This window comes from Clinocottus analis, unplaced genomic scaffold (assembly GCF_023055335.1).
Source record: "Clinocottus analis isolate CAN_PGR_092001 unplaced genomic scaffold, fCliAna1.0.p SCAF_15, whole genome shotgun sequence".
In the NCBI taxonomy this organism is placed as follows: Eukaryota; Metazoa; Chordata; class Actinopteri; order Perciformes; family Cottidae; genus Clinocottus; species Clinocottus analis.
This window is the reverse complement of record NW_027175876.1, coordinates 6,012,982-6,026,623: the sequence shown is the minus strand read 5'-3', so window position 1 is coordinate 6,026,623 and position 13,642 is coordinate 6,012,982. Positions and strand designations below refer to the sequence as shown.

Here is a 13,642-nt window from a genome sequence, read left to right as displayed (position 1 = left end):
ATTGATTAGTGCAGTGTGCCTCTCTCAGTGCTTAGTGTTGCTTGGCAGAGGTTTATAGGCCCCTCCGTCAGCGTCAGATTCATCCTGACACATACTTCTGCACTGTCTCTCTCTCTTGTTAGTTGCTTTTGCACACTTTCTTTCACACCACTTGACAGCGCCCGGCTCTCCCTAAATGCATTGGAGCGTCGGGACACAGCGTGCTTGCTTAGCATGCAGCCCTCAGCAACACCAGATTTACGCTCACCGGTTGGCCAATGGCTTTGTTATCTGTCTGTAGTCCACTCTGTCAATCCATTCTGTGATGTAGTCAGCAGTGAGAGGGAGAACTCTCCTGACCTTCACGCTGACCTTCCAGTTGAAAGGAGGCCAGGCAAAAAGTGAAATGCCCTAAAGGGATCACGAACGCATCCCTTTAATGTTCATATCTCCTTTTCCACATCTGTATCCCATACCTTCTCTAATCTACTTCAAATTCTTAGATCTCCCCATTACTCCCACTTATCCCTGGCATCTCTCTCCTCTGTGATCGCTCTGGGCAGTGTGCAGCAATTGTCATTCCACTGTGGCTTTGATTTTTTCCCCCCTTCTTATCATTAGTCACCTCGTATGCCACTGATCTGAGAACTTAAGTGTATTCCCTTGCGCTCCCTGAAACAATAATGAGTTCTTAAACATGAGTTTTTTAAAACTTGGGTGTATTTTTGCCTAGTTTAGGGCATCGTACCTGTCACTAATAACAAGATAGTACTCATCAAAGTTGATAGCTGAGATCTGGAAATGCTGCATCATCACCAAAAACAAATGTGCAGGTCAACTTGAACCAATTTGCAAGAGAAAACAAAGGTAAACGGTAACTTTATGATTTGACATTGACCTATATTTTCCACAGTTGTGCGTTCAGTTTTACCAAGAAATTAGATGTTAATGAAGTTTTCCTAATGTTGTTGAGGTTCCTGCACTCCTCTTTTGGGACACTTCGCTCATGCCTTACTGTTTCTTTCTCACAGAGGTCATACTTTGTGTTTTTATGGCTGTGTTTTCTCTCTTGCTCTCTTGTACACCACTCCTTCCGTTAGTTTTATTGTCTTTCCCTCCGCTCTTATATTCCCATCCTCTTCTTCGCCATCAACTCGTCTGTATTTCTGGGGAATACTTCCTGTATGTCAGCTCCTGCTCTTTGTTTTACTGTTAGTGGCTCTTCACTCCGTCCCCAGTTTACATCACCCTGACTCTGTTGTGTCCGTGCAGTTTTATTATCACCCTCCTCCGTGCTCTGGCCTCCTGTCTCTCTCGCAGCGTGTTACTTACCTCGACTCGCTGACGGTGTTTGGTATTAATGATACTTTAGAGCCCCAGGTGGCTGGCCTTTCGCTACGGTGAGTGTGTGCAAGTAATTACCCAGATGTACTGCCGCGATGTGGACGATGAGATTGCGTTAGCTTGTCCTTTGCACAGTGAAATGCCTTTGTCGGATTCTATCAAGACAAGCATTCAATGACGGTCTTGATGACTGAGCTGTTTTGGCTTTCGAGATCAACTCACCGTACGGGCTAATAGTTCAGTGTTTGATGCTGTTGTTTTATTGTGTATGTGTGTGGTACAATACAATATCCTTTCTATATGCCACATGACTTTTTTTCAGTCTTCCTCTGGGGCGCATTAAAGTATATCCATTTGTCATTCCCTTATGTATAATTCAGATCCAGTTGCAACGCTCTGGATTTCTTTCCAAGGCTTGCTGTTTTCAATTTGGCCCGACCAGATTAAGGGTTAGCATAAGTGTGGTTGTTTTTTCCTCTTCCCCTCAGCAATTTCTCCAACCTGTTTTTTTTTTTCTCAAAGCTTCAGCTGTGCAGCATCAAGTTCTTCGTTCACCCTCCGAAAATGTCAGCTGTTCCCCTACGAAAGACGGGCACTTATGCCCACAGCCTCTGACAGACGACCTTAGCCTGGCCCAGACTCGTCTGGCTTATTTTAGTTTAGTCTGGACGTTGTGTGGGTTTGCTTTGGCTGCCGAAACGATCCAACGAGGACAACAATGCAGCGTTAGTCCAAGAGAGGGGGATTAGCAGTTTCTCATAGATTTAGTGCTTAGTTTATTTCGATGATGATGATGATGACAAGAAGGAGCCACATGGTGTTTGTGTTTATGAAAGTGAGACAGAGAGTCTGTCACATTCTTATTTTATTTTTAAGAACTTGATTTATTAGCCAATATTCTCATTTCTTCCTCTTTTCTTATCCTCCATCCCTCCTTCCGTTCCGTAGTGTCTCTTCAGGACATTACCATGAGGAAGGCCTTCAGGAGTTCCACCATTCAGGACCAGCAGCTGTTTGACCGCAAGTCGCTGCCCGTCCCGCTGCAGGAGAGCTACCAGACATGCGAGCAACCGCCGCCCCTCAACATCCTCTCGCCCTACAGGTCTGAATCCCGTTCCCCTTACTTTACAAAAGGTTTTCTGTTCTTTCTGGGTATGATGGGTTTTTTTTTTTACATGGTTTATTTGATAAGGGGACAGTGCACATTAATAAAAAACATTGTTGTAAATTCGCCAGAGTTAGCCTAGAGGCTTTTTTTCATCTGTAGTCCCGAGAGGCAGATACCAAAATAAGACTATACATACAAGGTTATAATAAACATTGACTTTACAAACAATGTGCACAAACAATGAAAGAGTAAGAATATTAAAATACATAGTATCATCATTCAGGAGACATTGTCAAGTACTAACTTGACATGCAACACAGGGGCTCACAAATTCAACATACACAAAGCAAATACAATGAGGGATCACTATGTTAAATTGAATAGACTAAAGAGACAAAAGTATGAAAGTAAGCATGAAAAAGTTCAATTGTATGCTAAAAGTAAGTTATAATGTGCATTGTAAATCCACATTTTGCATTTTTTTCTGAGCCCAGCCTTTTTCCAACTGTTTCTATTCTCGTCAGTGTGGAGAGTGGGGAAAAATGTTTTTATATTTTATTGAATGGCACGAAGAAAGACTGATTGCACCCTACTGTGTTAACACAAAAGCAGCTAATTGGCCTTGAATGTTATTTGGCCCATTCTTCTGTATCATACTTTTGCCTGCCACAAAAAAAGGTTTTCATGAACAGTAATGCTCACAAGGATGCACACAGAGAAAATAGAAAAGACACCATAAGCTGCTAGTGCACCTTGGTTGGTCGGTGTATTTATTTTTGGCAGGCTTGTGACTCCTTCACATCAGACATCTCTTGACTCCTGAGTGTTGAGCCGGGCAAGCAGCGCAATAGAGAGACACATCTGAAGACGAATAATCCATAAAAAGCTCTGCTGGCCAGCATTCTCCTCCCCGTTATTTCTCAGCCTTCTCACCCTGCTTTCTCGCTTTCTTTCCTCTCTCATTTCATTTTCTCTCTTTCAGCATCTTACATGACACACACTGTCAGTCTGACCAAGCCAGTTTCAGAAGGTTACAGCGAAAACAACTTTTTATTTGGAGTGTGTACAGACATGTTCATATGCGCTGCATGGAGAAAGGTGTAGGCTCTGGTATTTCAATCTGCCGTAAGGGCATTTCTTTTACGTCTGAGCCTTGAGATGTCCAAGCAAAAGGCCAGTGGGGGTGTCCGCCTCACTGACAAAAAACTTCTTATTTCGGGCCAATTGAGTTTTTTTTCAACCCTTAATGGTGATAGTTGAACTGGACATAAAAGCATCTACTATGTAATCCTTAAGGTCAGCACTGGCTGGCATTGCTCTCACCTCTTCTTGAATAACATCTAATGGAGTGCCCCAGAGCTCGTGGCCCAACAGAGAGGATTAGGCATCTATTATGGAGGACTGTTGCTCGGGTAGTGTGTTCGGGAGAGAAAGAGTGGTAGGTGTCTATATTTTAATATTAGAGCTAAAACTTTCATTGTCAATTAAATGGACGGTTATTTTCTTGATTAATCAAGATCATTTCAACCTCTATTTTTTTATGAGTCTAACATCACTTAATTATCAAACAAGACATAGAAAAGTGAGAATACCCTCTCTTTTGAGTTCGTCTCTCTGCTCCTCTCTTCATTTTGTTCATCTCAACAGCCCTCTCTGCTTTTCCTCGCTCCTCATTTATTTTTCCTCTCCTCATTTTGTTCATCTCTCCACACATCACGTCAGGAGTCTCCCTGGGACACCTCCCCAGGCGGTTAGTTCTCACATCTACTCTGAACACATGTGCTCAGCTCTCTCTTCTTCCATCACTCATAGACACAAGAAGAAAAAAAGCACACAAACACACACCTCAAACAGTCACAGAATGAAGACGATGTATAATGATTCACACAAACAGTCAAATACTACTACTGCTGCACACACTACAGTGTACTGCAGGATTATGAGGTGCCAGCATCGTTGCTATGAGCCATCCAGTCCTTGTATAACCAAAGTGAGAGTTGCGTCTGTGCAATCATCTGGCATTGATTATTAAGAGCTTTGGGTATTGACGAAATAATGAGATCACGGATACAAGCGTCCAAAAGGAGTATTCTTTATAGAGTGGCTGGGCTCTGCCTTAGAGATAGGATACGTAACTCCGATATTCTGACGGAGCTCAGAGTAAAGACGCGGCTCCTTCGCATCGAACGAGGCCAGTTGAAGGCTCCTGGGCGCCTTTAGTGAGAGGTTTTCCGGTCATGTGGGATTATATATCTCTCCTGGCCTTGGAACACCTCTGGGTTCCCCAGGAAGGCAAACAGTGTAGATTATAGGAATACCTACTTTACTTAGCCTGCTGCACCATCGACCCAACCACATAATAAGCAGCTGAAAATGGATGGATGTATAGGTGGTTAGTTCCGGGTGCCTGCTAAAAAGTCACGACTGCAGGGTTAGTGTCTCCCAGTGGCTGACGAACTATTGATCAGAGTTTGCGAGACTGAATGCTGATGATTTGTCAAACAGACTGCAGCTGCCACAGATTGTGTTCAGCTGCATTCACAATACAGGAAACAAGAATTTAAGTTTGGTTGTAATTGAGGAGGTAATTAAGAATGTTTGTTTGAAAGCTGCAGTCTTTGACAGGTTTTCCATGTTTCACAAGTAGTGAATACAATACTTGGGCAGAAAGACATTTGAAAACCACCAAGAAAGAACAGAAAGACATCCGCTTATCATCATATTGATATAAAAGGACATTTCTGGAGAGCATCTGTGGGCACCTGTGTATGATAATTCCCTTGTCAATGAGGACCTTTTGATGTGATAACTACCTGTGTCTGTCAAAAGTCTTTCTTCGTTTCCCTCCCTATCATCATGGCACTGTTCTCCCCAGTGAGCAGCAACCACAAAGGCTTCTGTAATGTGAGTGAAGAAGACAGAGAGCGGAGCAGAGTTGAGAGAGAATAAACGATGACGCGGGACATAAGCTATTATTCATGGCAAATGGTAAACATATGATTTGTTGAAGTTAAGCAGACGGAGACAGGCAAGGGCAGGACACAGGAAAATAAAAAGTATTATTATCAATCATTGTGTCTTTTGACCTTCGTCTTTAATCAAATAACGGAGGAATTTTTCAAACATTTCTCTGTCTCCATCTTTTCAAATATAAAAATGTATTCCTCTGACATTATTATAAAGGAAATATGTTGGTTTTTTTACTTTTTATTTTGCTTTTTCAACACATCAGAGCCATCCGTGACAGTAAAATAGAACATAATCAAAAATAATGAAAACGGTAGTATTAGTATCAATTGTTTAAATGCTAGTATAAATGCTAACCTTTACATACATGAACATCTACACCAACAAATGCTTATACATATACATAGATAGATAGATAGATAGATAGATAGATAGATAGATAGATAGATAGATAGATAGATAGATAGATAGATAGATAGATGCTTTATTCATCCCATTTATAAATGCAATACAATTCTTGTGTTTCTTTTGTGGATCTGCAGGGACGACGGGAAGGAGGGTCTGAAGTTCTACACCAACCCGTCCTACTTCTTTGACCTGTGGAGAGAGAAGATGCTGCAGGACACGGAGGACAAGAGGAAGGAGAGGCGGAAACAGAAGGTATGTCAGAACAGTCCCAAGCACCGGGTCCCGGCAGTGCACCAGCACATTTTCGCTCACGCAACAATTCTGGACTGTGCGGATCTTTTTGTTGGCGCATTAGATTGATGTGTTTGTGTGAGCAGTGGGCTGTGAGCACATGAGCACTGAGGTTAGCGAGTAGGAAGACAATGAAGTGAGAGTGAACAAGAGGCTTCCTGCAGTCTCCATAGATGCAGATCGACTTGAATAAACTGACAGAGTGATTCGCTGATAGGAACACAAGCCCGGCTGTAGTCAAACGCATTAACTAGCCCACAAATAGATTAATCAAGTCTTCCTCCAGTCGACCCTTATTTCCCGTGTGATGATTACATCTAATTAATGGGAGCATCTGCTGATCACTTGCCCGTGCACTGTGTGCCATCGCTCTGCCTCTACACCCACACGCACTGTTCACACATGACCTCACACCGATGTAATCTGAAGTTGGAGTTTTAGGCATGCAGACGCAGACACACTAATTTAATAAAAGAGCTCCATGCACATCCAGAGAACCCCGTGTCCCACATCAAATGCAGAGCTTTAACCCGCTCCTCAAAAAAGAAGGGGTTTCCCACTCCGAGCATCAGGAGCCTAATCAGTCCCAGCTTGCGTTTCCTTGCGTGGGAAGCAGAGCGTGCCCCCTCACACACACACACACACACACACACACACACACACACACACACACACACAGTCAATCAAAGCTTATTATAGTCACATTTCAATGAGGATTAAGGAGCGTGGTTTCCCACTGAAGGTTTGTGTGAATGAAGAGGTTATAACTTGTTGGTTATGAGGTTTTAATGATTGTGGGAATCGGCTCAAAGAGGACGGAGGGCAAGTTAAGCCAAGAATTAGTTGGGAGGATGTAAAATGAAGGCTATTTATTTTGTGTTATTTTAGGTTTTCGCATGCATTACAGTTATGATAGAGTAATAGAGTAATAAACACCCCTAAATCTCTAAAATAGAAGATTTTCTTTCTTCTTCAGGGGGTTAGGTTGATATGAGCGCCGGTAGCTGGCGCTTATTCCAATGATTTCCTTCTAATTAAAGCCCCGGGTGGGCTCAGCTTGTAAAGCCATGTTCATTTCCTACTTCACCACACTGGCAGATAGACAGACCCCATGGAAAGGCCTAGAGCACACTCACAGGGAGCGCAGGATGGAGTAGAGGAATAACGTGCACATATTTGCTTCATGAATTATAGTTACATAACATATTTGTTGGTTCGTGTGACCATCGTGGTAGAGAAATGGTCTGAATCAGGGCAAATACAGTGTCGAGAAGATATCAACCTGCAAAACAGTGAGGATGGAAAATGAGAGTTATGAATAAATGGGGGGGAATTTAGTGCGTAAATCACTGATAGATGAAGGTTGAGTGAAGATCGCTTCAACTTTTTTGTGCAGCGCTTCTTGTTGGTATCGTCACTATCGTTGCTTTTAAGGCGACCAATCATATATCCGAAAGAGGTGGGGCTCGTCTCCCTGCCAAGACAATAGAGGAGAAGCTTGTTCTGGCTGTGTCTGTAGACAGATAGCAACCCAAAAAGAGCCCACTGTTTTGACGAATTGCTCCCCAGCGCCCTGTCAGCACTTTAGCTCCAGAGAAAAATGCTATATGGACACAATCCGCCTTACACTTCTTTACTTTCTCATTGAGTGGTTCTGCCACATCATCACGTGTGTGTGTGCGTGTGTGTACGTGTGTGTGCGTGTGTGTGTGTTTGTTGCAGTAAATTATGTACACTCTTTTTTACTCCAGTTTATTATTTCACCAGACGATTACAGATACCAGCTAAACCACTCTCTGCTCCTTAACTACATCATATTTCTTTAGAAAGACAGTTTTGGCCTTATTAACTCCTACACTCAGGCATGGAAATGCACAGACAAGCGCTGAAACAGATCTAAATCCACCCTGATCCACCATGCAGCTGCAGTGTCGAGGACCTGACGGGCCGTGCCACCTGTCAGTCGCCGTGACGCTATCTGAGATCGGCTGCCAACACACTTTGTCCCGTGACAGTCGATGTTCCAGCTCGGCCTCACTTCCTGCCTCCCTCGTGTCTGTCTTCACTCTCTCTCTCTCCGGCTCATCTTACTTTTTCCCACAGCTTGATATGGTTCATTATGGGCAGGCATTTGGCGTGACGTTAATATTAATACACTTTTAGATTCCAATATTTATCACAATATATCACAATGTGGCAAATACACGCAACATTCCAGACAAATCACATAACATATAGAAAAGAAAACCTGCTAGTTTTTTATTCAAATGCACTCTTACGATGATGTCATCACAAGATAATTACCCCAAAAGTCAGCAAACGATAAAGTTGAATTCTCACCAAGACTGGTTTTTAAACATAGAAAACATGTTTTTTTTATTGACTATATGTTGGAAACATTGAATGGGAGTGAAGACATAATTCCTCATTACAATAAATGAAAAAGAAGGAAAGAAGAATGAACGTAAAGACGCACCATAGAGGAACATTCATAGCATCCAGGATTCTAATGTAGAAGATAAACAATTAAAGGAAAAAAAAAAGACCTGACATGTTTAATAAACAGAGATCAGAATCGTGTCTTAAGGGAGCTTCAGCTTTGTGCAGCTGACTCTTTAAGAGTTTTTCTAGACTCAACATCCCGTGAACCCTCTGAAGCAGGATGAGGGGTTTTGGATGCCTTCGCGTGAGCAGCAAAAGTAATTGATTTCATCTGGTGTGCAGGGAGACGCAGCTCACGGGTTCAGGTCAAGGTTTCTTTTTACGCCACAGAGGAAAGACAGCAAATGTTTGAGCCTGAGTTTTTTTTAATGCAAAGACCAAAAAGGATAGAGTGGCATTTAAGGCATTTACGATGTCAGATGTAAAGTTTTAACTGTACAAGTGTAAAATGATGTAATGCCTATTTTTCAATAGTATTTCAGAAAATATATTCGGCTAAAATAAGTTCCAACCAGCCTTTTCTCATGTAAAGCGCCCGTGCTCTGCCGTATCGTACATCACAGAAAATGGAGCTCTGTAATAAGTATTAACATTTTTAATCCCCTACTTCATCTCTTTAAATCACCAGCCATTTTCTTACAGAGTCACATCACTAATAGTTGGTCTAAAACCAAATTCACACACTCTACGGCGCTGCACACAGGCACACACACACACACACACACACACACACAGATTAGCAGCCAGTGATAAATGGAAAGCAGCGCAGGACAGAGGAAAGGGAAAAGAAGCCTCCAGTGTCCTAATCTCATTAGCGCCTGTGTTAGTCGCACCCTCAGTGGATTAGCAATAGACTATGTGCTGAGCCAGTCGGAGGGAGACAGAGAGACTGAGAGGAAAGTCCCGAGGACTGAGGAGAAAAGAGAGGAAGAAAGCCCCGCTGCCTCTCTTTGAATCAGTGTTTGAGTCCACGCTGCATGGAGGTTCGTCTCTGGCACCTGGATCCCCTGTGGAGACGCACCTTTGGGCTCTGCCTCTCTCGTCTCCCGTCTCATTATAATACTCACAGACAGCTGGATAAGCCTTATCATCAACATGGAATATATTGACATTTAAATTTTAGCCTATTTTTTTTCTATTTGGGCACTTATTCAGAAGTGAGGTAGTATTTCCTGGACGTGTTCTCATCCACCGTTGCACGTTAATGGGACGGCTGGAATGAATTGCCGAGTCGGTATGAAACGTTTTCTCCACGTTATCACAGGTGACGGACCCTAATTAACCGGCAAAATGTCAAAGGATCAAAGGACTACAAGGAATTCAATTTGCATAGCTAATGTGATGTTCAGTTTCGAACCAGACAACAATAACACCAGAATTTCATCATTATTTGACGACGACAGTTCAGAGAAAATCTATATACTCATTGGAGTCTGACCAGCATCCTTCTGCTCACGTGTATGACAGTTTCAAGAGATTGGTGCATCAGAAAAGTCAGCATGAGGGTACATAATGAAGTGAGGATGCTACACATGGTCCCCGATCAAAAGTACAACGTTTTCTCGACAAAGAAGCTCTTCAGTGTTTAAATTTCTCGACACACCAGGGTCCCGTCAAATATAGTTAATCATAAAACATCTGGGACATTAAACCAGACGTTTGCTGGTTCAGGTCTGACCTCAGGAAGCTCTTTTTTACATCAAAACCTTTTTTTTGTTCATCCTAAAATGTTCAGCAACGTGAATGACCTTTTCTTCGTAGCCAAAAGCTGCGGTAAATAACATGAAAAAGCAAGAAAACATGTAGTTACACTTAGTTATTCTGAAGATGTACACAGTGGCAGTCAGCAAAGAGGGTCATGTCTCCATCTTTACCGCCTCCCTATCCACACCCCACTTACTGCGGTTGCCACGGCAACTACTCTCAGGTCCATTCAAGAGACTTGAGACAGCGAGCGCGGAGCGCTGACACGCCGAGATGGACCGAGAACGACACAGTGAACAGTGCCCTGCTGCTAAGGGCCACAGCAGCTGCTCTCACTGTCAACACACACACACACACACACACACACACACACACACACACACACACACACACACACACACACACTCTTAAGGATATTTGGATGAGTAAAAGATAAATGCCAAAAAGGTCCAGTGAATGTTAAAAAAAAGGATGACAGACTCTTCATAGTATTGGACCTGAATGTGCAGATTATGAATTCCTTAAACACTACAGCAAATAAATAGAGAAATTATTTGATCTTTAACTGTGATGCCTCAGCAGCTGTGAACTAAACGGTCATTAGTAAAGCACAGCGTACTTACTGAGCACAAATTTGGGTTAAAAGCCATGTTTACAAATGTCATTATCCTCCTGCAACAGAATGTGCTTGTTAATTATTTCAGCCTTTTTACGCATGAGAAAAATATGTGCAACAATATTTAGATCATATGCAACACTTCATTCAAGCAACAATTTAAGTATCAGCAAAAATTAGTATCCACTAAATTCACTTTTGGTGTGTTGATCAGCCGGCCGGAGAACAATGTCAGCAGTTCTGCACACGATCACATGAAGTTTAAATCATGCACCGTCAACGGCAGGGCATGCTACGTCATGACACTGCACGGGCCAGCACCACGGGGATGCTTCGCTCCAAGAGACAGGTGTGAAAAAGCTGTTACTCCGAACAGGAGCTCTGTCAAATTAGAATATGACGGTGCAATGTGCCAGATGGCCATAAAGGGGCCAGAATGCTGTGTTTGCACACTTTAAGATAGCAAAGCGTTCAGCCAGTTCGCCATTAGCACACTAATTGTCTCCCTGTAGCTTGTTGCAAGCTAGTGCAACTGTTTCAGTCACTGCAGGTGCAAGAGCAGCTAAGAAAAGTGAGGCATTAGATAAAGTTTACCAGGACAGCCCTCTTTTTTTCGACAATAAGACGGACTTGCATAAAAAAAAAAGAAAATGGAGATGCAGCTTGGATACCATTTATATGTTAAAAGCTGCATGAAGACATCCAACATCCGTGTGATATTTTGTATCGTCTCAGTGGCTAACAGGATGGTGTTAGTGCCCCAGAATTGTGTCTCGGTGGGAAAAAAAAAAAAAAAGTTGAGTTGAAATACAGCTTCAAGATTTATCTTCCTCTGTCTTCACTGAACTTTTGCTTTACATTTTATTTCTCTGAATCCTGGTCTAACTCTGTCCAACTCCGTGCAGCTGGAAATGCCTTATCTTGTGTGTCCCAATGGCCTCATAAGAGTCCTCTCTGACACCCCTCCTCCCTTCCTCACTGCCCCAGAGGTAAGACCTTCTCCCTTCTCCCACCTCCACCAGAGCACCTGCTCCCCACGCGGCGGCCTGCAGCCCTCTCCTTCACGCTCTCCCCTCTATCCACTCTCCCTCTGGTTTGCCGTGGACAAGCGAGCTCCCCACCTCCCACCTAACCACTAACAAGCCTCCGGTATCTGCTGTAACCGCCCTGACTGCATCCCAGTTCTACTCTTGTGATAGGAGACAAGGAGTGTTATCAGAAATCCTCTGAAGAAAAATGAAAAAATGGTTGGGCAAGACAGTGGACAATGTTTATCGCAAACTGCAAGTCAATGCAGTAATAACTCAGTATGGAGCTCAGCTGCTTTGATTTGCATCGTTCAAGCTGTTTTTATTTATTCCTTAATTTACTTTGATATGTTTAGTCTCAACCTAACCTGAAAATAACTGTCTGATCGTTTTTAAAGTTCCAAATCTAATCAGTGAAGGTTAAATGTGTTTTTGAGGATAAACCTGGAGATGTTCAACCCGGACCCTATTTTCCCATGTTTTTGTATGTAAGGGACTAATGAGGACGACAATTTGTGTTGTATTGTGAGAGAATCCTGCAGACAGAAGCCGCTAAACGGGCTGTAACGTAATCGCTCGGGGCAACTCCTCAGCGTCAATTTACGTCCACTAAAAGCGCTTGTTTGCCACGAGTGATTGCATTACTGCCTTTTTTCGCGGCTGGCTTCTGCGGCGTTCTCCTTCAATACTCGACCACTTTTAAAAAACTGTTTCCCTCATTATCCGCTCGGACTCAAAAACATGGAAAATAGGGTTGAGGGTTGAAAAGTACCGTTTAAAACTCAGCTCGCCGCATGTCAGTGTGCACGTTAACGCCACTGAAGTAGGAAAGGAAGAATTTGGGACACAGCCATGGAGTACGCACTTCACTAACAGCAAGACAACTCGGCCACACACGCCAAGTGATGGTGGATTTGAATGAACTGCACATGTCTTTGGAATGAGAGCTCTCTCTAGATGACTTGTTTGCCTTGCTGGTATTGGTTTAGTGCTCAAACTAACACTTTCTGACACGTTTCTTCTTGTTTGTTTTACGAAGATCAACTCGTAATAGCTACGTACTATGCAAATACCATATGCAGATACACATTAGCATTTTTTTTCATTGCATGGTTATTATTCTTTGATAGCATTCGTGAGAAGCAATGCCTGCCTCAGATAGTTACAAGTCCTGCGCAACCCGAATCCAACAGATCAGCAGCAGCAGAAAAGTGTGTATTGTGTGAGGGGTTTGTGTTATTGTCAGCAGCCGGGTGGTCCAGTCGCCGGGTGCCTCGGCGGGGCCTCCCCGTGGGGGTTAGTTACCCGCTTCCATAGCCGCAGTTCTGCTGAGTCTGTCGCACAGAACATTCACACGAACATACAGAGACACACAGGGACGCACGGAAATGCACGGGCGAGTGAGTGAGAAGCGGTGCACCGACGGAACGTGTATTATAAATCTATAACTGCTGTATCGCGCGCACACACACTCGTACACACTCCAGTGCTTGCGCGGCAACACTTCCTCTGCCAGAACAAGTCCATTCAGATGAAAGATGGCGACCTAGCGGAGGCACACAGCCCATCGGAAATTAGCCACATTTATAACGGCTGTGGCGAACATGTGCATGCACACAAACACACACACACACAGTTTTTCATTTTCTATCGCACACAAAGACAGTGTACCTCCCGCTCTTGTTTACGTTTCTGTTTTCACGTTCACGTCGCTGCATTAAAGCGTCACTCTGTGACGCTCGCTGTCGGACAGAT

General features: G+C 43.3%; 1 protein-coding gene across 4 annotated transcripts in view; it reads left to right on the top strand.

Annotated features, from left to right (window-relative positions):
- Nucleotides 1-13,642, top strand: part of wasf1 (WASP family member 1) — a 52,144-nt gene that overhangs the window by 30,044 nt on the left and 8,458 nt on the right. For 3 of the 4 annotated variants that reach the window (XM_068576661.1, XM_068576662.1, XM_068576660.1), the window contains exons 4-5: nucleotides 2,272-2,425; nucleotides 5,941-6,058. In XM_068576661.1, the coding sequence (XP_068432762.1) occupies nucleotides 2,272-2,425; nucleotides 5,941-6,058 (272 nt within the window). Of the gene's footprint in view, nucleotides 1-2,271; nucleotides 2,426-5,940; nucleotides 6,059-11,764; nucleotides 11,849-13,642 lie in introns of all 4 variants that reach the window. The other variant, XM_068576663.1, reaches the window with a different exon arrangement.